General features: G+C 38.0%; 5 protein-coding genes across 8 annotated transcripts in view; 3 read left to right on the forward strand and 2 right to left on the reverse strand.

The window, feature by feature from the left end:
• Positions 1-4,059, forward strand: part of LOC146448535 (uncharacterized) — a 6,275-nt gene extending 2,216 nt beyond the window's left edge. The window contains exons 5-10 of the mRNA XM_085102453.1: positions 95-1,035; positions 1,454-1,539; positions 1,990-2,097; positions 2,173-2,369; positions 2,559-2,627; positions 3,268-4,059. Coding sequence (XP_084958579.1) covers positions 95-1,035; positions 1,454-1,539; positions 1,990-2,097; positions 2,173-2,369; positions 2,559-2,627; positions 3,268-3,607 — 1,741 coding nt within the window. The 3' untranslated portion in view covers positions 3,608-4,059. The remainder of the gene's footprint in view (positions 1-94; positions 1,036-1,453; positions 1,540-1,989; positions 2,098-2,172; positions 2,370-2,558; positions 2,628-3,267) is intronic.
• Positions 1-10,351, reverse strand: part of LOC146448534 (uncharacterized) — a 27,016-nt gene extending 16,665 nt beyond the window's left edge. Inside the window, exon 1 of the mRNA XM_085102455.1 lies at positions 10,235-10,351. The gene's annotated coding sequence lies outside the window, so the exon portion shown is untranslated. The remainder of the gene's footprint in view (positions 1-10,234) is intronic.
• On the reverse strand, positions 4,214-6,485 carry LOC146448536 (uncharacterized). The gene is made up of 3 exons (XM_085102569.1): positions 6,393-6,485; positions 5,750-5,980; positions 4,214-5,087 (listed from the first exon to the last, which is right to left on the reverse strand). The coding sequence occupies exons 1-3, from the start codon at positions 6,483-6,485 to the stop codon at positions 4,593-4,595; spliced, it is 819 nt and encodes a 272-aa protein (XP_084958695.1). The 3' UTR covers positions 4,214-4,592.
• On the forward strand, positions 8,627-11,636 carry LOC146448537 (uncharacterized). Its single transcript, XM_085102457.1, has one exon. It carries the CDS (start codon positions 10,033-10,035, stop codon positions 11,134-11,136), a length of 1,104 nt encoding a protein of 367 aa, XP_084958583.1. The 5' UTR covers positions 8,627-10,032; the 3' UTR covers positions 11,137-11,636.
• A 4,709-nt stretch (positions 11,637-16,345) lies between these two features.
• LOC146448538 (uncharacterized) overlaps positions 16,346-22,709 on the forward strand; it is an 11,406-nt gene continuing 5,042 nt past the window's right edge. The window contains exon 1 of one of the 4 annotated variants that reach the window (XM_085102489.1): positions 16,346-16,483. The gene's annotated coding sequence lies outside the window, so the exon portion shown is untranslated. Of the gene's footprint in view, positions 16,484-19,774; positions 20,089-22,400 lie in introns of those variants that run through there. The other 3 variants (XM_085102487.1, XM_085102486.1, XM_085102485.1) reach the window with 3 other exon arrangements.

A 22,709-nucleotide genomic window follows, 5' to 3' on the forward strand; every position in this document is an offset into this window, starting at 1 on the left:
CTTGCATCATTACAAGTCCAAGTCCTGAATGACAAATAGTGTGCTATCATTACTCTTTAAAATTTTAAGACCTGTTCATGTCAACCTCTTACAGATATGATGACAGCCATACAAAAACCGCCTTTGATACATTTCTAGAATTTGCTGATAACAGCTCATCCAACCAAAGTCAAGCAGCGCATTCTTCATTGACAGCCCCTGTGCAAAGTGACAGTGGAGAGCCAAGTGGAGAACCACAAGAAGAGGCAACCGAAATGCAAGGTCACGAGGATGTTCATGCTAGGCTACAAAAAGAATTATCAGAGCTTTTTGCGGAGGTCATTAAGTGCGATGATGAATTGGCCAAGTATGTTGAAATGGCAAATGAGGAAAGGGTAATAGTAGAGACAACTAAAGTGCTTGACCTTTTCAATGGGAAGTGCCAAGTGGAGAAATGCTGTGGTGAAAGGAAGATTATAAGACATAGTGTTGAGGGAGGAGTGCTCTCAGTTTCCTACAGATGTTCAGAGGGACATGCAGGTGTTTGGCACTCCTCCTCAGTCCTCACTGAGAAGAGGGGCCAAAAGGTGTTTGTTACATCTGTATTGCTGTCATCAGCAGTTCTTCTAACAGGAAATAATTTTGACAAGGTTGAGCTGATGGCCAAAATGTTGAGGTTGGCCTTTGTGTCAAGTTCTACATTTAACCGAATACAAACATTTCATGCTGTACCAGCTGTCAAAGAGCTGTGGGAGAAAATGAAAGAACAAATTTGGCAGACATTTCAAGACGAGGATCTTGTGTTGTGCGGTGATGCACGAATGGACTCACCTGGGTTTTCTGCCAAGTATTGTGCATACATATTAATGGACCAGTACTTGGATATAATAACCGATTTGGAGATTGTTGACAAACGCGAGGCAGGGGGTACATCAACAGTGATGGAGAAGATGGCTCTAAAGTGGCGGATGGAAAGGATCATTGAGAAATTAAAGATAAAGGAAGTGGTCACAGATGCATCAAGTACAATAATAAAATTGCTGAGAGACATGAAGGGTTAGTTAAAAACCAATTTTAATTAATGAAATTATTGTATTGCATGCAAACATATTCTGTCTACATTATCTGAATTGCAAAGGAGCAATGACTCTCAACATAAACAATAATAATAATAATAATAATAATAATAATAGTAATAGTAATGTGTGGGACAGTCATTAATTCAACTGGCTGACATGGAAAAATACTTTAAGCTGAACAATTTATTTCCATGTAAGCAATGGTTTATTGACAAAAAGCCTGTAGAAAGGTTCAGGTCCCAATCAAGAATTAATTAGGAAGGGGGTAGGGGGACGGGGGAAGGGCAAGATGCCTATTACAGCCTATCCTTGAATGGTGACACTTGTCTTATTAGTAGAGAAATGGGTAAAAAGATTATAAGGTGACAGGAATTTATTTTTATTATTCTTTCTAGATCAGAATCCAGAATCCATGTCAGAATTTTTTCACTCTCTGGATATCTGGCACAAGTCTTGCAAGCTCACAGCCAAGTTGAGTTCTGTAAGATTATTATATCTTTCTCCATTTGTATGTGTATGTTGTGGTTCACATTTTTGCTGTTTAAGATTTGGTCAAACCAGATTGATTTTCAGATTTTTCCTTTGTTCCAAAATAATATTATTATAATGAATACAAGATGAGGAGAAATGAAACTAAAACTGGTTTGAAATTTTTCAAACCAGGGAAAATTTCAGCCACAACATGTATTTAATAGATGTTATTATTAGTAACTTGATCAGCTTGTTATTTACTTTTCATATGATACAGTAACAGATCCAATGTTGGTGTTTCATAACAATAATGATTGCTGTACAACCAAGGTAGAAATCAACTGTCCACCCACCCCTAGCTTCGTGACGTTTTGCGAGTCACGTATTTCTAGTTATTGCTGAATACATGGCTATTTTACCCATACTAGAGTTGTTTCTTTCTTTGATTTGCTTATTTTAGGCAGCTAAGACAAGAGGATGTGAAGGGATAAAGCAATGGATTGAGCCAGTTCGCAATCATTTCTGGCATTGTGCTGAAAATTGTAATGGAGATGAGACAGTCTTAAAGGTAGGGTCAATTGACTGTAGCAATTGTCCCTGAAATTTTATTTTTAGATGATTTATTTTTGAGTGTTTGTTGTAGGACATGTGGTTAGGAGTTATGCATCACGTGTGTAATGAGCATGAATGGGTTGATGGACAGTGCAGCCATGGGCCCCTGACACCACTGGAGGAAGGAAAAGAGTATCTCTCAAAGGAATCAAAAGCTGCACAAGCTATGAGAGATGTCATTTATGACCCTCAGTGGCTCAAGACATTGAAGTTTTATGTCTATTTCAGGTAATCAAGGTTTTTGTTGAGTATACATCTGTTTATCTTTTTTCCTATGAAGGAATTTAATTTTGAAACCTCAGCTGCACAATACTGGGTTCTTTTATGCTGCCGTCACCAAGATAATGATTTAACTTTGAGTTGATCTCTGTGGTTGGGGTGGGCTAAAAAAATGTATTTACTGTGGTTTAATTGCAGGCATACAAGCAAGTTAGAAAGCTTCAATTCCATGGTCCTAAAGTATGCTCCAAAACGGATAGGATTTGCGTAAGTTCTATAATTACGCTATATATGTATAAACTTTGTAGCATTGACACAGCTCTAATTTCAGGGCTTGCACATGAAAGAGTGAAAACTTTCTATAAGGGTTTTTGGGTCTGAATGCTACATGTATTTATATTATCATCATGGTGTTGTAGTGCTTGTGGAAGTCAACATTTTTACCATTTGGACATTATTGGTGTCTGGCTAGTACTGATGACATCAATCTATATAATTTTGTTATAATTGCCAACAGTACATATTACTTTAGACATTTATAATTTTTGTTCATATGATGTACTTCTGCATTTTTGTGAGGAATATTCTAAAAACTGTATTGTTCTTAATCCACAACTTTTAAGAGCTGAAAATTACATTGTTACATGACATTGGCTGTTATAAGTATAGATTTATTTCTACATTACTGTCAGAATAAACCTCTATCTGTTACCAGCCTTAAGTCATGTACAGAAAGGGAGATCATTCAATGTATTATTTTGTGCTACAGTCCCTAATATGTGCACAGATATTTTTCAGAAAGGATTGGGGTATACTCTGTCCCTTATTTTTGAACAACTTTCATGTGCAGGAAGGATTAGAGTGTCCTTTTAAATCAATAATGAAACTATTGTTATTTATTGTGTAGATATGAGATTTTCCTGTACAGAATCCTCCTTGCAGCACTGGACCATAACTTCCATGCTTTTCGAGAGTTGGTCGAGGGAAGATACAAGAGAGTTTACAGCAAGCGTTCAAAGAATTGGCATGTTGTGCCCGTGAAAGAGGAGAAACAGTATAAATACTGGGACATTCTCCTCTCCAAAATTCTCCAGGCCCGTGCAGATGACAACAACTCTATAGCTCGTCATGTAGAAGTCTCTCCCACCAACCCACAGAACCTTGCTCCTACGATAGCCATGCGTGAACCCCCTGCTACAAAAGACTTAGTGGAGGCCAAGCTTTCAAGATTTAAATCTAAGGAATAATTGTGTGCCTGCAACGTTTACATTCATGACAGGTGTTTGGTGTATCAAAAGAGTTGACAACTAAAGGTAAATTGGGCCACCAGTGATTTAAGTGCTGTTGTTTTGAGCGTGAGGAAAGGCTCAACCTCAAAACATCAACACTCAAATCCCTTTACAGTGGCCAATTTACCTTAAGTTATCAATTCCAATGATAAAACATTTGTTTTTACACCCCACTGACATAGCATCACAGTTTCCCTAGAGAGACCCTAACCTCCTTATCTGTTCGACCTAGTACATGTATCTTAATCTTTTGTTTTTAAAATTTAATAGCTTTAGTTCCCTAACTTTGGTTTTCTGCCTTAGCTTAGTGTGTTCCATGAAAATATATGTACATACACTATAATTTTATACTTATTTTATTCCAAAAGATGAACGAACATGGCTTTCCAATAAAATGTGACTGAAAGTGATCCTGCGTTTGCTGAACATCAGTTATTTGTATAGTTTGAAGACTATCAATAATTAATAACAAGAGTAGACACAACAATAATTGATTTGATTGGAAACTGATAAAAATTGTATTTGTCATCGTTGGTTTCCATGATTGCACCCTAAAATACTCTAACTTTGTAGTAGATATAAGCAACTTCAACTTTTGGATTTCATGTCAGGACACTCAAGTGAAAACTGGCAGTCCTCTAAGGAAGCAATTTTAAGGACGGTGCCAACTTTTAGTACTGTGCACACGTTCTGCGCATCTCAAGATACTTGGGGTTTCCTTTGGGTGGTGCCTTCTAATACAGGGATATTTTTCTGTGGCTTAAAACTATGCAGAGAAAACACAACTTAGAAAGTGCTCTTGGTATCCAAAAAGAAAATTGGGGGAACCATGCTCAATTTTCAATTTGGATTCCAATAGCCCTTGCTAAAATCTGCTTTTCCCTCATAGTCATAAACCGTGCAAAAATACTTCTGTATTAGTAGGCACTGTCCTTAAACAATACTATGATCTTCTAAATCCTAAATACTGTCCATCTAAAGCTTGGTATGCTTCTCTTACAATCCTAACTGTGCAAGCTGGGCAAACTTTTCTGTTTCCCCGGCCCAGTTTACCAAAACGCCATAAAATAAACTGGCGGTATGCAGCTTTTGGAAAGCTATTAGATGCGTAATCGGGTTCCTCTACCCTTATGTCACATCTTGCACGTATTGCAACTGTTAACACTTCCCTGTCTATACAAATGTTCTGAAACAGTTCATAAGAGGTCACACATGTGCGTTTTCCACAACATTTGTTTTCTTCTGGTGTTGGCATAAGTCTGCACACCCCACAGAGACACCACTCTGGTGGTTCACTCTCGGGTGGACCTTCAGGGTTGGGGTGAGCTGTATCTCCCGCAATCAAATTCTTTGCATAATCCAAACTGCCTCGTCCATTGCTCAGCAACTCAAGAAGCAAACGGTCCTTTTCCTCTGGGGTGATTGTTCTAATGAAGACCTTTAAAAATAATCAAAATAAATTGATGTTTATCTTTTGCGAGTGAGGGGATGATTGTGGGGTCTAAACTATTGAAGGGAATCAGCTACCAGTATTTTGTGAGTGAAGTTTTGCAAGCAAAGCAAGAAACTTACAATTGAAAAGCCCATTTTTGATCATGTCACCTGCTTCAAGATATAACATAGCATACTGAGCGAACTGAGTTTCAGTGTGAAGATTCATTTACCAGTTGAAGACCCCAAGTGTTACCTTTGGTGGTGCCAAAACACACTACAAACTTTGATAGGCCAAAAATATACCATTCCATTGTGAACACAGAAGCAGTATTATACGTTCTCGGTATGAGAGAAAAACAAAACAAAAACAAATACACGAAGGAAGTAAAAAGGGCTTCAAAAAGTAAACGGAACAATACACTTGAAAAAATAGTAAGTCTTTCATAGTTTTTTAGTGTTACTTCTACTACTGAGGAAAGCAGAATACATACTGCGTACATGCACTGCTTACGATTGAAGCAATGATTAAACGTAATGGAAGAATTGCAACCTTGGGAACAGTTATAGAGAAATTCATCCACTGTTGACAATTCGCGAAGAAATTTGAGGTTGAGAAACATTGTTATTCACAGCAATCATGAACATTGTCTCGGCAGCATTTCTTACCCCAATTTCTTCTCTAGACTTGGCTGCTGCGGCTTGATGTCTGTCAAAAGCACTGCTAGGAAGTCGAGCAACAGCTGCTGGAGCATTGGAAGAGATCTCTCTCCTGTTCGAGCAAGGTTTTCCTTCTGGACCACAATCGCAGTTCGCAGAACAGGGCAAACCGTTGTCACGGCAAACACAACCTCTTGTCCTTCCAGACTTTCTTCTGCAAGTATTCTTGCAGTGACATGTCTACATGCGAACAAGCATTAATAAACATCTCCAAAAATAAACGCCTACAAATTTCAGAGACCAAGTCACATGCATGTGTAGAGATACGTGAATACAGTATTTGCTTTCGAAAGTCTTGAATGGTGAAACGTTCCAGCAGAACAAGCATACCAATACATCATGCATACATAGTTAAATTGCAGTTATTGTCACCTACAAGGATTACGGCTTTTTTTCTCTATAAAATGGAACTATAATCACAATATTTTCCTCATAAAAGCGGGTTCTCACACGAGGAAGAAAAAAAACGAGTTTCTACTTACCATGCGGGTTTCGACGCTAAAGCCCGCCGCACACGTGAGGAAAGAGCTGAGCAAAATGCCTCGCGAGGCAGATAGCTCAGCCGTTTCCTCTCGTGTGCGGCGGGCTTAACAGCCAGATCATCTTGTTGTGGCATCTCGTCATCGGATTCCTCTCGAATAATCGAACCATACCTATTCAATGGTCTTCCTTGAATTGAGGACATGCTTCAATTCTCAACCTAGAGTTTATACGTGTATCATTCGACTCGAATTCGACGCGATGAAATTATAGCGCGATAAGATGTCGGCTCACTCTCTATCATTCTTATCAATGTCCCGGATAAAAACAACAACAATCGCCCGCAAAGCACACTGGTTGGGAGGGACCCTTTAATTCGCTTCCGGTTTTAATTTGCCCAATTACGGCATGCGAGGCTATGATAGGGAATTTCCCTTTTATTTATACCAACTGAACTGTCAGCTGTGTCGCTAATTGTGTTTACTCGCCGAAAAGATCTGTCATATTCTGTATTGTTAGCATTCCAGGTTTTTGTCTTTATAATCATTGACCTGATTAAAATTTTACTGAGTTTTCTGGCAAGAATAACGGAAGTTTCTGTCACGCCGACATTATGATGTTGTAAAATTATCTTTGCATGTGTTTATATTTGGTGGAGTACCGTAAGCAGTCGTATAAACAATATATAAACGTATGTGTTTCTTTCATTTCATGTATTTGAAGCCTCCTTTATGTATATTGGGCAATAAAATTATTTTAGCTGTCCGATCAGCCTTGAATTTAATTTTATGAAAGACTTGTCGACCATTTACGAGTACTTTTGAATCTTTTGAATATGAAACTTTTAACGACATTAGACTGAAGAATTATGAAGGTGTTCTCCACCGGTCTCATGATCCTTAAAAAGTTACTTGTTCAGTTTACTGACAGCTTGTGATCTTGTTTGTACGGATTGCGATCGCAAACCCGGCCAGACTCATGCGTAAAAAAAAAGTAAATAAAAATAAACAAATAAAAAAGGAAATTAAGAAAGAAAGAAAAACGAAGGTGGATTAGCTGATTAGGGACTGTGCAATAATTATCAGGAGGAGGGGGGGCTGTAAACCCAGAGTTATCTAGCAAAAACTTAGACAGTACCCCCCCCCCCCTTCCAAAACTAAAAAATTAGTTCTAAGCCCCCCTCTGTTATGTTAAAAATAACGTCGCACCCCCCCCCCCCCCCACTAACACACACACACACGCACTCACTCCTCGCCGCCACCATTACCATAGATGCGTTTAAGTACATACCTTTTATATTGTCATGATACTGTAATATACTGTATATTGTCATGCTACAATAATGACAAACGTTATTATGTAACATCTGGTATCGAGAAGGATGTTGACCGCTTGATTGAAGATTTAGACAAAGCATTTGCTAAGTACCGGGGTGCTTACCACATTGGCTCAAAATCCAAAACTTCTGAAGCCAGAAAGAGAAAGGAGCAGAGAAAAAAAAAATCAAAGAACAGGAGATTGAACGCTTCAAATAACGGACGAAAAAGGGCTTGCATTATATTTAGATCCTTGGGAGGAGAGCCTGTTGAACTTTGTTATGAGCCAGAGATGTATGGAATTCAGCAAATCGATTCAGTCGATGAAGAAACATTACTTTTATTCACATCAAAAACCGACAACGCCTGTCTACGAGATCCGTTTGATTCCCATTGTTTTACGGGGGCCGGGGATGCTGAAAAACAAGTGCATGATTTTTGCTTTACATAGGGTCAGCTTAATTAAATAGAAGAAGGGTTAAAATTAATTAGTTATCTTTTCATTTTGATGGAATTTTTTCAATAATCGTTTAACAGCTGTTCGTATTGATATTTGTTACAGTCAGTATCATGAGGCCTGTATTGAGAATCTTTTATTGCGTTTAACTTTATTTACATTTCGAATAAAACTTAAGGCCCCCCCTGACTCAAATGAGTGATTTTACTCTTGAGCCCCCCTATCTTGGCAGCAATTTTAGGTAATGCCCCCCCTCTCGTTTTTCAGCCCCCCCCCCCCCCCCCTCCTGATAATTATTGCACAGTCTCTTATCAGGGTTACTTTAAATTAACCTTTCACCAGGCACTCTGATTGCACAGGGTGAAGCGGACCCTTTCCTCACCACCCCCCCTCCTTAATTTTTCGCGGGCTTCTGCCAGTGGAAACTTCGAACACTGGGAAGCTGAAAGGGCCCCTCCCCCTCCCCTCCCCTCCCCTCCCCCTATCTATACAATACAAAACAAACTTTCATGACACTCCCTGAAAAGGGAGCGCCTTTCTTTTTGCCTTTCTTTTAGGGGTTCGCTGACCTTTGTTTTCGCTCTAACCCTAATGCTCTCTACTACGTACGATAGAGCCTGCACTGTTGAAAGGATTGCATCAATTATGTATTGAGAACAATAAAATAATCAAGCGATAACTATTCCCTTATCACGCGGGAGCATCAATCTGAGCGGTAAAATTGGACGAATTTTCGGCCGAAATCAGGTGATGACGGCATTATTTAATTCAATACAATGAGAGATGAAAAGAACTACCACTTAGACGATGCCTTACAATTCCCGTCAAGTAGCCTCTTTCCAAGATTTTCACTAATCTTCGTCTTTGCTGTGTTGAATAGGATAATCAAGCGCTTTACATGTAGGCGTGATGAACACGTGAACAACAATAACGCCACCAGACAAATGCATTGAAGCTCAAACCATGAGTGAACTGACAGAATTTGAAAATTTACTTTTTAAAATACACTTTTAGTCTAAGAACGGCAAGAAGCTATTTCCGTTTCTAGTGGGTAACACATACAAAAAACAAAAACATATCGGGTGGATAACGATTCCTGGTTTTGCAAAGGTGGCCCACTAAGACTTCACACATTTAGCGGACAAAATATAAACCCTCGCTCTTTCAAAGCTACACCGTGAATCTTCAATGAATTTTGTGATATCATTCCTGATTGTTGCGTTTTCGGATGAAGTCCAACGATGTCTACGGAATCATTCAACCCTTGAGTCAGTTAATGAGACTCTATAGTCCTATAGTTGTAATGCTGAATTCCAAAATTTTCTACAGCCGCGGAGCCGAGATGGCTTTTAGCTTTTCAGTCTTTGGATTTAATCCGTCGGTTTGACTTTTTAAATGAAGCTCATAGTGGTGCTCCTTGAGTTTTCGTGTTTTACCTAGTTTTCGTTTCGTTTTGTTTCCACAACTCTTGACCCAAAAGGTTAAGAGCGACGGCAGATCGAAACGTTAACGAGTGCTGTCAGTGATGCTGATGCGACTTGAATAATCACGCACTAATCACTTGTCAGCTCGTTACGCAATGCAAAATATCAATATTCATTCATTTATTTGTTTCATGTAATACTTCTGAATATCGTAAACTACAACGCTCAAATCAATATGTTTGTGTGCTAGTTACCTTATTCTCGCCGCTTTTATTCCATAGTATTACTAAATTTAAATAACCTCGATTCCTTTCGGTTATTCGCCGTACGATTCACCTTGAACGACCTTGATGCACGCGACCTTCAGAAACACGCGGGCAGTTTCTCGATTCTGATTGGCTAACATGTCGTGAATAGGAAAGTTTATGAAAAAAGCGACCACAGTGGGCAGCCACCTGACATTATAACACAGACTAAAGTCGTCTTTAATTTATTCTCACCGGCGAAGACGCGGTCTTTTCACTGATTTAGGTAAGAATCTGTTTTGACGCAAAAATGCCTGCGAGTTACGAGACACTTAAGAAGGAGCCTCGGCCCACCGTCGACCCGCCGTTCACCTTGAAGGAATTAAAAGCCGCCATACCAGCTCACTGTTTTGAGCGTTCAACCTTGAAATCGTTTTCGTACGTCGCTTTGGATGTAAGCGTGGCTTGGTTGCTGTTTCTCTGCACAGGTTATTTCAACCATCCTTACTTACCATCATGGGCTTGCTACATATTGTGGCCGCTGTACTGGATCTGTCAAGGCTGCGTGTGTACCGGGATTTGGGTGTTAGCTCACGAGTGTGGCCATTACTCGTTCTCCGATAGTAAAACGGTCTGTGACGTGACCGGACTTGTGTTACATACGCCTCTCCTAGTGCCTTACCATTCGTGGCGAATAAGTCACGCAAAGCACCACCGCGGTACTAACGACATGGACCGTGACGAAGTCTTTGTACCCAGTACGAAAGCCGAGTTTAACGAAGGAGCCCTAACTGCCCTTTCACCCGCTTGGAACGTCTTATGTCTGTTGAAATTGTCCTTGTTTGGCTGGCCTGCGTATCTGCTGTTTCACGTCACGGGAAGAAAATACCACACTCACACGGACCACTTCAATCCCAATAGTCCTATATTCAGCGACAGGGAATACAGAGATGTAGTTATCAGTGACATTGCGCTGGTGGTTTGGATTGGTTTTCTTGGATACATGGTGTATCTCAACTCCTTCACGTGGTTGTTGAAGGTCTATATCATCCCGTATCTCATTGTTAACTTCTGGCTGGTCTTTATAACTGATTTGCAGCATTCCGACGCTGCTGTTCCTCATTACAGAGGTAAGCAATGGAACTGGTTGAAAGGCGCCCTTTGTACTGTGGATCGTAACTATGGTATCCTGAATCACGTGTTTCATCATATCGGAGACACTCACATCGCTCACCATCTCTTCTCATATATGCCTCATTATCACGCGGTCGAAGCTACAGAGTATTTGAAAAAAGCTTTGGGTGAGTTTTATTACAGGGACGACACCCCGATTTTCAAGGCTATGTGGTTGACCGGGAGATACTGTCGTTACGTTGATAATTCGGGTGATATCTTGTGGTATAAGCATGACTAATGTGCTTTTTACCGATGTGAACTAATTGAGCGGCAAATAACGATTGCCGTTTACAGTGCTGATAAAATGCGTGAACACTTAGTAGCTTGCCACCGAAAACTCAAAGTGCAGGAAATAGACCTCAATCACGGTGTTAAAAGCGTCATGGGTAATCGAGACAATATGGCGGAAAATGTTAAGGTTTGTGTGAGAACTGAAAGCCAAAAATCTCTCGAAGGTATGTTTTTGTAACGTTCTCCGGTCCAAACATAAAACACACGTTCAAAGAAAGGATAGACTCAATTTCAGCGAAGAAAATAGTTACTGAATTCCCAAAGGTCTTTTTCCCATATATTTCTGTAATTTTCATTACAGGGAATGTATGGCCGTAAAATGCAAGAGAAAAAATAACGGAGTTTAATTATTTCTTTTTGTTTTCTATGTCAGATGATCGCCCCGATTACCCATGATGCTCTTAATACCGTGATACATAACAAAGCCTCTTTACTGTGTTATGCAACTAAGGGATGGACCATTTTTAAGGGGCGGTGGGGGTGGGGGGGGGGGGGGGTGGGGGAGGTGCCCGATTGTTTTTGTCTTAACCAAAAGCTTTGTATTAGTGTACACGATTTTTCCTTCAGCAAACGATTTGCAGGAACGTTGTTATTGGTTGTTTTTATTTGGGGGGAGGGGGCGTTTTTTTTTACGAAATTAGAAAGGTTAGTGAAATAGGCTGGGGACCAAAGGGTAATAATTAAGGCAAGTATTTTTGGGAACCATTTGCGTTTAGCAGGCGATAATACGAATAGCATTTGTGCGTGGTTGTTTGAAATACTAATTGTCATTCCTAAATCAGTCGTAGAATGGTTACTCCATGACATTCCAGAAAGAACAGAATCCGTTTGAATTGTGTTATAAATGGTAGTTAGTCAGGGTGTTTTCGTCACTGGCTCAGGTTTTCAGAGATGCACTGAATAAATACATAAAGAAATACTTAACTGAAAATTGAAAATAACCCGGAAACGTTTACCGGTAAAATAAGAACACGTTTATCTAAAAATTTCATTTCTTGGAAATATTCTAAAAGAGGAGACGCTCCGAAATGCTTCGGAATGGTCGCGGTCGTTTATTGGTTTAAATTCCAATAATTCTGATCATTCCCACTGTGTGAGGTCCTGTGTTCATTCTCATTCCAGAAGAGGTCAAAGCACGCGCCCTTATGAAGGGTCGCAAAAACTAAGCGTAAATTTCTGACGTTCTATACCGTACCAGTAACGATAGGTAATATATTACTATGTTTTTGGCTTTGCCATGGAGCTATCATAAATGTGACTGGACAATTTTTTGTTTTATTTACGTAAAAGGGCTTCTATTTTGGTTAAAATTGGCTTGTGGAAGGGGAAAGGTTTAATTATCCAGGCGGAGCCTAAACTTTAGGTAATTATCAGCCCCACTCCCAAGCAAACAAACAGACATTAGCGTTATAATATTACAGAGTATCTTTATTTTTTTTATAAAGATTTCTGTTCTTGAGTCATCGTAGCTTTATCAGAAATTAAAAAAAACCCGAAACGTCAAGTTACATAAAATGCGCAACTGACAGCGCAAGTTTTATTATGTTTGTTACCGCTGTTTGTATGTTATCTTTATTTTTGTTATGATAAGTTCGTGTGAGTCTACAGCGTGAGAAAGGTACAACAATTGAAATAATAATAAAACTGAATACTTTCACCAATATACAGATTTCGTCCTGTGTAATGCAAAGAGATTCCAGGGGACAATTGAAGAAAACCTTTTAAAAATTTATACTTGTAGTTTACAAGCGGGGCCCTTGATTTGGTATGCACACACAAAACAAGAACACGGTAAAACTGTTCAAAAGTAATTTCAATAATACTCGTTTAAGACAGTGTCGAACTCATTTTTAAAATAATTAATGAGTTTGCATGTGCGTGTATAACAGTACAAAGGCCCAGTTAGCTACAGACAAGTGAACTTAACCCTTAAATTACCAGTATCAACGTGCACATTTTTCATACTGTTCTCTCCATATTCTTATAGGATTACTTGGGAGAGTTTGTTTAACAATCACGGCAGTTTATCTTTGTGATCATTTCTTTTATTCTCATGACCCGTGTGCTTCATCAATTAGTGATATTGTAGGGGGAAATAACATGCTGATCGCTACTGGGGCTTAAAGGGTTAATTGAATTGGTCCTACAGAAATATTGCTTGAAGTGCTGGGAACTTATGTTCATTTCCTCGATTGTGCTATCGACCAGGGTCATTAACAGAGGTAAAAAGTATCCGTGCCTATCAAAATGTCAATTGTGCTTGATTCCTGTCACGCCTGTTTTCAATACCAGCTTTGGGGACGGGTTAACGGCCAAGTCTGATCTCGTAGTTGCTGAAAGGGCGAGATATCAAACAGAGCGTCACTGAACTGGAAAGAGGGCTTCAACACTTACCCTCGTCGTTTTGTGAGTTTGTAATATACCTGTGGAGGATGAATTGTTGAAAGCTTGATTTTTTTAACGCTTTCTCCCTTAGTCGCGTCGCGTTCATGACTGCGATGGCCTTTCTTGCATTGATTGGGTCAGAAATACTGAAAAGCGGTGTCAAGAATTAAATTACTTGTAATGGTAATTGAGCTGAGTGGAGTGCAGTTTGGTCTGAAATCGTACGCGAGATTTTAATTTCACAAGTATCATTTCAGCCCAAAACTGCACGACACGAAGTACAATTACCATTTTATTACATCCATTTTGAAAGCACACAGTTGGCTAGTACATGTGAGCCATTAAATCTGATTGGTTATTATTATTTCATTTTTTATTTTGATGGGCTAAAAAAGGTATTCAATTTAGGGCAAAAAATAGTGCGATTCGTGAATAAATCGCACTGTTGTGAGCCAATCAGATTGCAAGGACCACCAGTGATTCCAAAATGGGTGTAATAAATACTGAAACAGAATGAGTTCTTCATTAAGAAAAATCTATGGCTTATTACTAGGAAATTAAAACTGAAAGAAAGAACACCTTTTTTTGTTAATGACCACCCTTCTAATATTACTGTACCGTAGTATGGGATAACACAACCAGTTTAGGAATTTGTTTCGAAAGTTGTTTTCTAGCCTGCAATGCAGTCCTTTTTTCAGGGGACGCGAGAGTGTCAGAATCTTGGTTAATCGTAAACGCCATGTTGGATTTTCAAAATCTCAGGGAGCTGGGATACCCACCCTCTTGGTCAGACTTTCGACTCTCCCCAATGTTCCTCTGCTATTAAAATCCAAGATGGCGGCTATGGCGCTCGTTGTTTGCGTTTTTTACAATAAAACGTCACCTACTATCTTCACACTGAGAGTTAGATAAAGGTGCGTTTTGGTGAACGTCAAAGAAAATCGTCAAAATTATTTTGAAATCGGAAAAAAATTATGATCAACAAAAACTGCCAAGACGTCCGCGCCAAATTTATCCGTTGCTGACTTTATCAAACTCTATCAAAGTTGATTTCCAAGCCAGTTTGTCTAACAGATAGGGCATCGTTTAGAAGATACTGTATTATTAATTAAAAAAAAAAAAAAACCTTTTCTCTTCGCTTCAAGTGTCTCGGAAAACAGCCTAGTTAATTTCTCTTTATTGGTGGGTAGAATTGTCATATTTCTTGGCTCTCTTATCTTGAAATTTTGTCGGCAGATTTGTAAATAATTTCCACAGCATTTCTTTGACTGACGCCAACCAACTTTTTTTTTGAATTTTCGACTCTCTTAATTGAAGGCAGTAGGTGGTGTGTGATTGTTTATCGCTGTGACTTCATTGAACCGTTTTTCTGTTTACAGCTGTGTTACCATTAAAGGGTCATTATCATGTAGAGGGTCTTATAGAAAAGTGGCCGACGCAGCATGGGTTCCAAAATCAAGCGATGGGAGGCGACGTTTTGACCTTATGTACGAAAACAGTTGCTTTTTCCTTGTTTATCATAAAAAACGTAAACTCTGTGTCACTTTTGTTTTGTCTAGTCTAAAAGAAAATAGAGACTACTCTCACTAATTACTTTTGGTCTACAGCTGAAAAATGAGAAACTTTTCCGGGAAAACATGACACTTGACTGAATTCCATTCAAGTTTTCTTCTTCATTCACAAGTCGGTAAATATTGGTAAATTGGTTGAGTTAGTTTGGGTATTTGCGACACATTCTAATATAAAGCCATCTCGTTTGCTATCAAAGGTAAGAAATAATATATCCAAATAGCCAGTGGTCCAACTACGGCAAAAGGGACTCTCTTTAATGATAAACAACATATTTATTTTCTCTAATACGATGACTGTGTTATGATCGAAGAACAACCGTATAAGGTCCCGGATGAAATACTATACGTATAGTGTTCCTGCGGGATCCAAAAATTGAAAATTTAGCTAGTATTTTACAGGGTCGCCAAATAAATGGTGAACCGAACGGTTGCAAAAACTAACCATTCATTTCTATTCCGCTGTCTTTGCTTTTCCGTAGAAGTAGGTGCACAAGTGTGTTTTCTTTTATTTAAGTAAAAAAAGGTAAAATTTCGTGAAAGTTGGTATGCGAAAGAGGAAAAGATTAATCATCTGGGCAGAGCCTTCTTGCATAAAACTTGATCGAGTACCTCTTCTCCCCCCCCCCCCCCCCCTCCCTCCATCTCCTCCGGGGATAAGGTCAAAGTAAATAGTTCGTGTGAGTTTACTGAGCTTCGACTTATGAAAACAGTTCCTTATTAAACATGCTTGTTTTTTCATACAATTCAAAAGGTAAACTCGGCGTCCTCTGTGGAGACATGACACATGGCCTAATTGCATTCAAGTTGTAAAGTTTTCTTCTTCATTTCACAAGTCGGTAAATATTCCTACAAAAAGCCACAAACCAAATTAATGTCTATAAATGTTGTTTGACAGATTCGCTTTTAATCTGAAATTTCCTTTCTTCAAACAAAGGAATCTAATTATCGCCGCCTATTTCTGGTTGGGGATAATTAAAAATGTTTTATAGTTTAAAGCGTTTACACAAAAATATCACTTACGAAAGGTGCGGATGCTAAGCTCTCACATTTCCGCTGGAAAAAAAAAACGAACCTTTATCTATCAATAGTATGATATCCCAGCTTATGAAAGGAAACGAACCTTTATCTATTAATAGTATGATATCCCAGCTCAGTTATGAAAGGAAACGAACCTTTATCTATTAATAGTATGATATCCCAGCTTATGAAAGACTTATGTTAATTGTTTGTCGAAGGTTCAAGACGGAGAAAAGAATCAATATTTGCAACACTTCACACTGAAAATTGGTAGAATTGGTTTGGATCGTTTAAGCCATCTCGAGCTCGTTGGTACCGAAGGTAAGGAATCGCGCTTCACACTTTTTATATGATAAACAACATATCTAGTTCTCTCATACGATGACTGTATTATGATGGAAGTATAACTGAAAACAAACTCAACATAAACTGTCTCAATTGATATATGAGACTGATATCGCATCATATCAGCAAATAACGCAATTAAAAATGGAAGTTCTATCTAGGTACATGAAATGTCTAACCGAAGCTGAAGGCTGCACTAAATGAAGAGATATAGTTATTCTATACGTGATCTGTATTGATTCAGTTTAAAGTGGTCGAATCGAAGTAGTAGCATAGTAACTGATAAATTGCGAGTTTAAAAAAGATAATGACATGTAGTTTTTAATAGGTAATACACGTTTTGATGGCGTTACGAATTTTGAAAAACCTGTCATTTCGATTGTATTGGGTTTTGTGGCTTCGGACTAAGGGCTAAAGCTGACCGCAGCCACAGTTTACCTGTTTAAACGAATTTGCGGTAAAAAAGGATAAATCGAAAGTCTAATTTTGAAAAATGAAGGCATTGTGAACAACGGACGCTAATGGACTAGTTGGATGGCTTCTCGAGATCCGGGGCTCTGAAGTTAATTCAAAATTACAAAATTAAACAATTCCTGAATTTAAACTGTTTTTTCTAAGATCTACCCGAAGAGATGTAATCAGAATAGCTAATATGCCGGTCTTGGCCTTCAAGATCGTTGTAGTATCTTTATGAGGGTTATTTGAACAAATTAACAGGTGAATTTGAATTATTTACGTAGCTGCATATTCAAGATGCAGAAAAATTTTAGCGAACCAAATCTATTATGTCCTGAATTTCGGAGCTATGGTTAGCTTTCCGAAATTTCTAGCTGGGTTTATCTCGCACCCTTAACGCCATTCTGTTCCGCAACCGGAAAACAAAGCAATTATTATTATCAGTGATACGTACGAGGTTTTGAGGTGAGATTTCACCAAGGAAACACCTTGCAGCGATCTCATGTCGAATTATCACATTCAATATATAGACAAAAATATAGAGCTAAACATGCAGTATTCGCTGTAATCGGAACCGTTTGGCGCGGGTTTTTTAAATTTAAAAATATAACAGCGAGACTTAATATCTTTCCCTATTGAATTGTCTGTATAAACATTTACACTCTTGAATCCCTCAAAAGTAAATTACCTAAAATGTCCTATTGACAAATTTCATTGGTTTTGAGAAAGTGATCGCAGAAAGAATCTGACTGAGTTTTAAGGCTCGCCGGCGAACAATATTTTCACAAAGTATGCTAACCTTGTTTTATAGGAATCATATCACATCAATTCTGTTGATGACGAAGACTATTTTATACCTTGATGGCAAATATTACAAAATTGCAACGCCAACTCGCTCAAACCTTCAAAAAGAAAATGACCAATCTTTTCCTTACTAGTTATTGACATTACTTTTAAGAACTAAATTGACTTTAACAAACACTTTCGTAAAGAAAAGAAAAAATGGTTAAAATTATAAAACGGGAAGAAAATTAACATAAGAAAGGAAATGTGTGGGTCTGTGAGGTTATAACATTGAATAAAACATGAAACAGGAAAACTGGTATAAATAAATATACCTTGAAAAATTTGAATATCTCATCTGTCGTTTTACCACGGCGGAAATTTCATTTCTGTATGTCATATGAAATTTGGTCAAGGGACAACATAACTTGTATGTTTCAAATAGCGGTTCATTTTGGTCGATATCTGTTTAGAAGAAATTCAGATTTAGTTTAAAGAAAATGGAAAGCCTTTTCTTCGGTAAAATGTCATGATCAGCTCAAAACTTCGTAACACCGAAAAAAAAAATTTCCTTTCGTTTTCGAAGGGGCAAATATTTCATTACAAATGCTATTGAGGAAAGGTCAGCTAGCATTTTCTTAAAGCCAATAAAAGCTCAATACATTCGGGGAACAGGTTTTCATTCTCTAAAACTTTGTGTACCGTAAGTTCAATTTTCAGCTGATATGTATCCGAACAGGTGAAACTGACACAGATACGTTTTTGAAAGGACACAAAACGACCTAGAAACACAGGAGATAATTTTTAGTATTTCTCCTTGGATGTCCCTGATTTGCAAATAAATAACTTGTTTGGAGGAGCTAAATTTTTAATTGAGTATCGTAAATCTAACACTAAATTAAAGTAATTACTCCGGCCAATCACTACAGACGCAAACGGCGCAATGAGCCTATTAGAACTCGAAGCAAATACATGTCACTGGCGCTAAAAGCGCGGGAAATCGTGGGCGAGCAAGCGGCAATTAGTTTCGGTTTTGTTTTGTTTTTCATTGGTTGAAAAAGTGGCGCGAGATTTCTTAACCAATCACAGAGCGAAGTAAAGCAAACGTAATTACTTTCGACACACGAAAGCCATCACTCTAAAATGAGATTATTTTAAAAAATGTTGGCTGGATCGACTTGTGTTACATTCATCAATATGAATTAGTGCTTAAGGGAAGTGTAATTGCTGTTATCGAAGGGTGATTCAGCCAATCAGAGTGGGACGGTCCGGCGAGAATTGGACGTGGTACTCGACAGTAATTATTTATGTTCCATAGTCTCTAGTGTTCTATGAACTGCCAATCGCTCAAAAATAAACTAAAGTATCTTTCCAAAGGTTGTAATTAGGATATGTTAATGAATAATGATGTCACGGAGGCCCGGTATACTCCTCAAAGTATCGAATCATGTATTTAGCATTTTCTTCTACAAGGTAGTGACTTTTAAGTCCAAAACCAAAGTAACGAAATAAGACTGAGAAAAATTGTTAATGAAATGTTCGATCTCAAACTCTATCCCTTCCCACGGCTGTCAGATTATTTTTTTTAGCAACAAATAACCACCCACCCCCCATCAGGGGACTTGATACATTTTGGCAGAACAAGGATGTCTCGCAAAGTCGTGGGCAGATGTTTAAAGTACAGTCTGACGATATTAAGGTCTTTCCTGTTCTACGAAACCAGCATGTCAAAGTTGCGACATTTAATTTACCTCACGGCTTCGGCAGAGTGTTTTGAACACTGAACTGGCACTATTCACGAAGCATCGACAGCGATTTCAATAGCAAGGTTCATTAAAGGTCTATAGGATACTAATAACTGTAAACATAGCGTTTGTTTCGCCTTTGTATAAGCTACCAATGGTATGTTTTATTGCGGATTAAAATATAAAAGGTACTATGTATTGCGAATTTATTGACCGACAAATGAATAGCAGCGACTTGTACGATGTTAAAAGGTCCAAAAAACATCATTTAAACTGTTATAAATTTTGTTGTAGATACATTCTCAATTTGAGTCATGCATTCCTGGTTCCGTTTATCTTGCCAATGCTGTGAGTTTAATTCGGAATATTAAGTTTTCGAGCCCAACTTTATCTCATTAAGATCGCGCGCAAAAAATAGATTATATTGTCCTTCAAAAGGAAGCACTTACTTTCTGCCAATAAAACAAAACAATAAAAACGCGTTAACTTATTCATATTCAAAAAACGCCGAAATGTTCGTCAAAGAGCTGACAGTAAGTTAAGGAGGCGGCGAGTGAAGAGAGCTTTCGACTGAAACCGTATCCCTCAAACAACAAGGTATGTTTTCAAAAACGTGGAAACGTAAATTTCCTGGCCAACTCATTTCAGCAATCTTCAAAGCGAATTCAGTATGGAGTGGCGTTGTTAATTCATCCTACAGTTTCATTTAAGTCGCTTGTTTGAGGTACACGATTATGGATGAACTAATATCTCAGTCTTTTTTAACCTGGGAAATCTAGAAATATAATCCAGCACTGACATTTGTTTTCTGTTATGGTATAAATGTATCTCGTTTTGCGGCTGTTAACATTACAAAAGCCGGAACTCTTTCAAGTACAACAGCTCGGATGGACGCCGGAAAGATACAGTTATGTAGTTTGGCCATCCATTTGCTCGCTCGCAAATAAAATATCTATAAGGTTATAACAGAAATTTTCAAGTTAAAGTATAATTTTAGCACAAGAATCCAATGTTCATGGCCGAAAAAGGAGAATTCTACACGGACTAATTGATCGACATCGCTCGCTGATGGGAGGTTGTTAAAAAGTGAATTGAAAGGCTCAAATCCTCTGCATTAATTCCGTATTATAGTGTGAGGCCGTTTGTTGAGTCAGTTATTTCCTGTGGTGCCTTATGCTTCTAGAGAACGTAATTCAATGGCCAAGTTTGTTATGTTGACAGTACGTGATTAAAAAATGAGAACCGTTTTGAGGGTACTATTGTAGCATTTAGTTAATTTATACGCCAGTGCCCTTGGTCATACTTCGGTTAACCAAAGTGGTTCTTGCTTTTGGTGATGTCGACCATTCAAATGAGTACTAGTGTTTTATGTGACAATTGGTTTATTTTTAACACTGAACGAATTTGTTCAAAATAAATCCCTTAAATTTGTGATATTCTGAAGCCGATATCGAACTGTATTTTCCTGTAGTACTGTTTATTTGTTCTGTAATTTTTGTACGCTGGTTTATTTTGGTTTAGCATCAAAATTTATTCGAAATAAGAAAAAAAATTACTAGCCTTGTATTTTAGCACCTTCCAGAGAAAAAAAAAGTTCAGAATCCAATTTGCCTTGTTCCAAACATTAGTTGATTAAGTTGTTTGCTTGCCTGGCCTGTTAGTGAATTTATTTTGCTTTCAAGGATGAAACGAATCAACACCAATTGGGTTTTACTTGAATGCGGAAATAGACTGCGAATGTCGGATGCAAATTTGGTCTTCAAATGCAACACTCACAACGTATTCTCAATTCATTCCTATATCTTTTTAAAAACTGTTTATATACAGGCAGATGTTAGTAAAGGCACACGCTTCTGTAATGATTTTTTTTTTGTTACCAGAAGCGTAGAATACCCGCCACCTATTTGCATTTCATAGATTCATAAGATTGTTTTGTTTTTATTTGCTTCCAATCGTTGTGTATCTGTACAGCATTAATTCGGAGATAAGTCAGCCGAGCATGCCAAACTTCCTTCCCAGATCCAGCTAAAAAGACATGACTTCGCAGAATTTACTATTGTTTATAGCACAGAAAGTTTTCGTGTCAGCTTTCGTCAGTATACAGTATACAGTGCTCAAGACTAATCATTGAAAACCTTTTAAAATTTGCATAACGATCGTTAATCGCTTTTCCGGCTTTATTTGTTCTCAACCGAAGAGCGTAATTCGGATAAGATAATGCAACATTTCTTAAACACGGAATCCGATTCCTCGCCAGCAAGAAGGATTTTAAAAGCACAGGTTGAAAAGGAGGAACTGTTCAGTATTCCTGGAAAAAGGGTCTCGTCATAAATTGTATATAAATGTAAAATAAAACTTCTTGTTATCCAGCCTGTTCCATAGAAAAAATGGTGGTATTTAATATTACTGCCAGGTTTGGCTTAAATTGTATACTTTGATTAACAAAGAAATATTTACTGAATATAAAAACATTTAACCGCTCATACGGCAGTTTGGGTAAATTAATTCAATATGACTGATTTTAGGGAAATGGAAACCTGTTTTCGTTCAGATCTTCACATGTATTTTCACTAAGAAATTAGGTCCTTTAAAAAAAAAAAGAATATTGTATGAGAAATTTAAAACCTACTGGCGTAATAAAATCACTACGCATGCAAACTAGCAGTCCGCGGATTGTAGACATAATTTATTTTATTTTTGTCTAAGCTATACTGACATATATACAATATCTCAGGGAAACATGAACTGAAACATCGTTTGCACCTCGCATTAGATCGAAATCATATCCGGTGGAAAACAAAACTTGAAGAACATGGCCTTTTGTTGGTTCAGTGGACTGAAACGCAATACGCAACCTTAATCCATCCAAACTTTGAGTTTGTCTTGTGGGCGGATCTGAAAGCCTAAAGTTTGGTAATCAAAATAAAAGCTATTGAAAAGATCTTTGTTGTGGTACCGGTCGTGTGTTATTATTACATTTTGCAATGGCTTTGCAATGTTTGCAACTTAAGTTGAGTGCGTAAGATAGCATCTTCAAATCCTATTTTCCTGACTATTTATGTACAATGGAACCTTTGCTACTGTCGTCATAGTCAATGAAGAAAAACAAAACATTTCAAATGAGGTTCTCTTCAATTTCACAAGATGCGCTTGAATTTAAGAGTTGAAAAACGTAAAAATTGAAGTGAACATATTCTCCTTGAAATAAATTAATTCTT

The sequence above is a fragment of the Pavona decussata genome, unplaced genomic scaffold (assembly GCF_977016875.1).
Source record: "Pavona decussata unplaced genomic scaffold, jaPavDecu1.1 SCAFFOLD_912, whole genome shotgun sequence".
In the NCBI taxonomy this organism is placed as follows: Eukaryota; Metazoa; Cnidaria; class Anthozoa; order Scleractinia; family Agariciidae; genus Pavona; species Pavona decussata.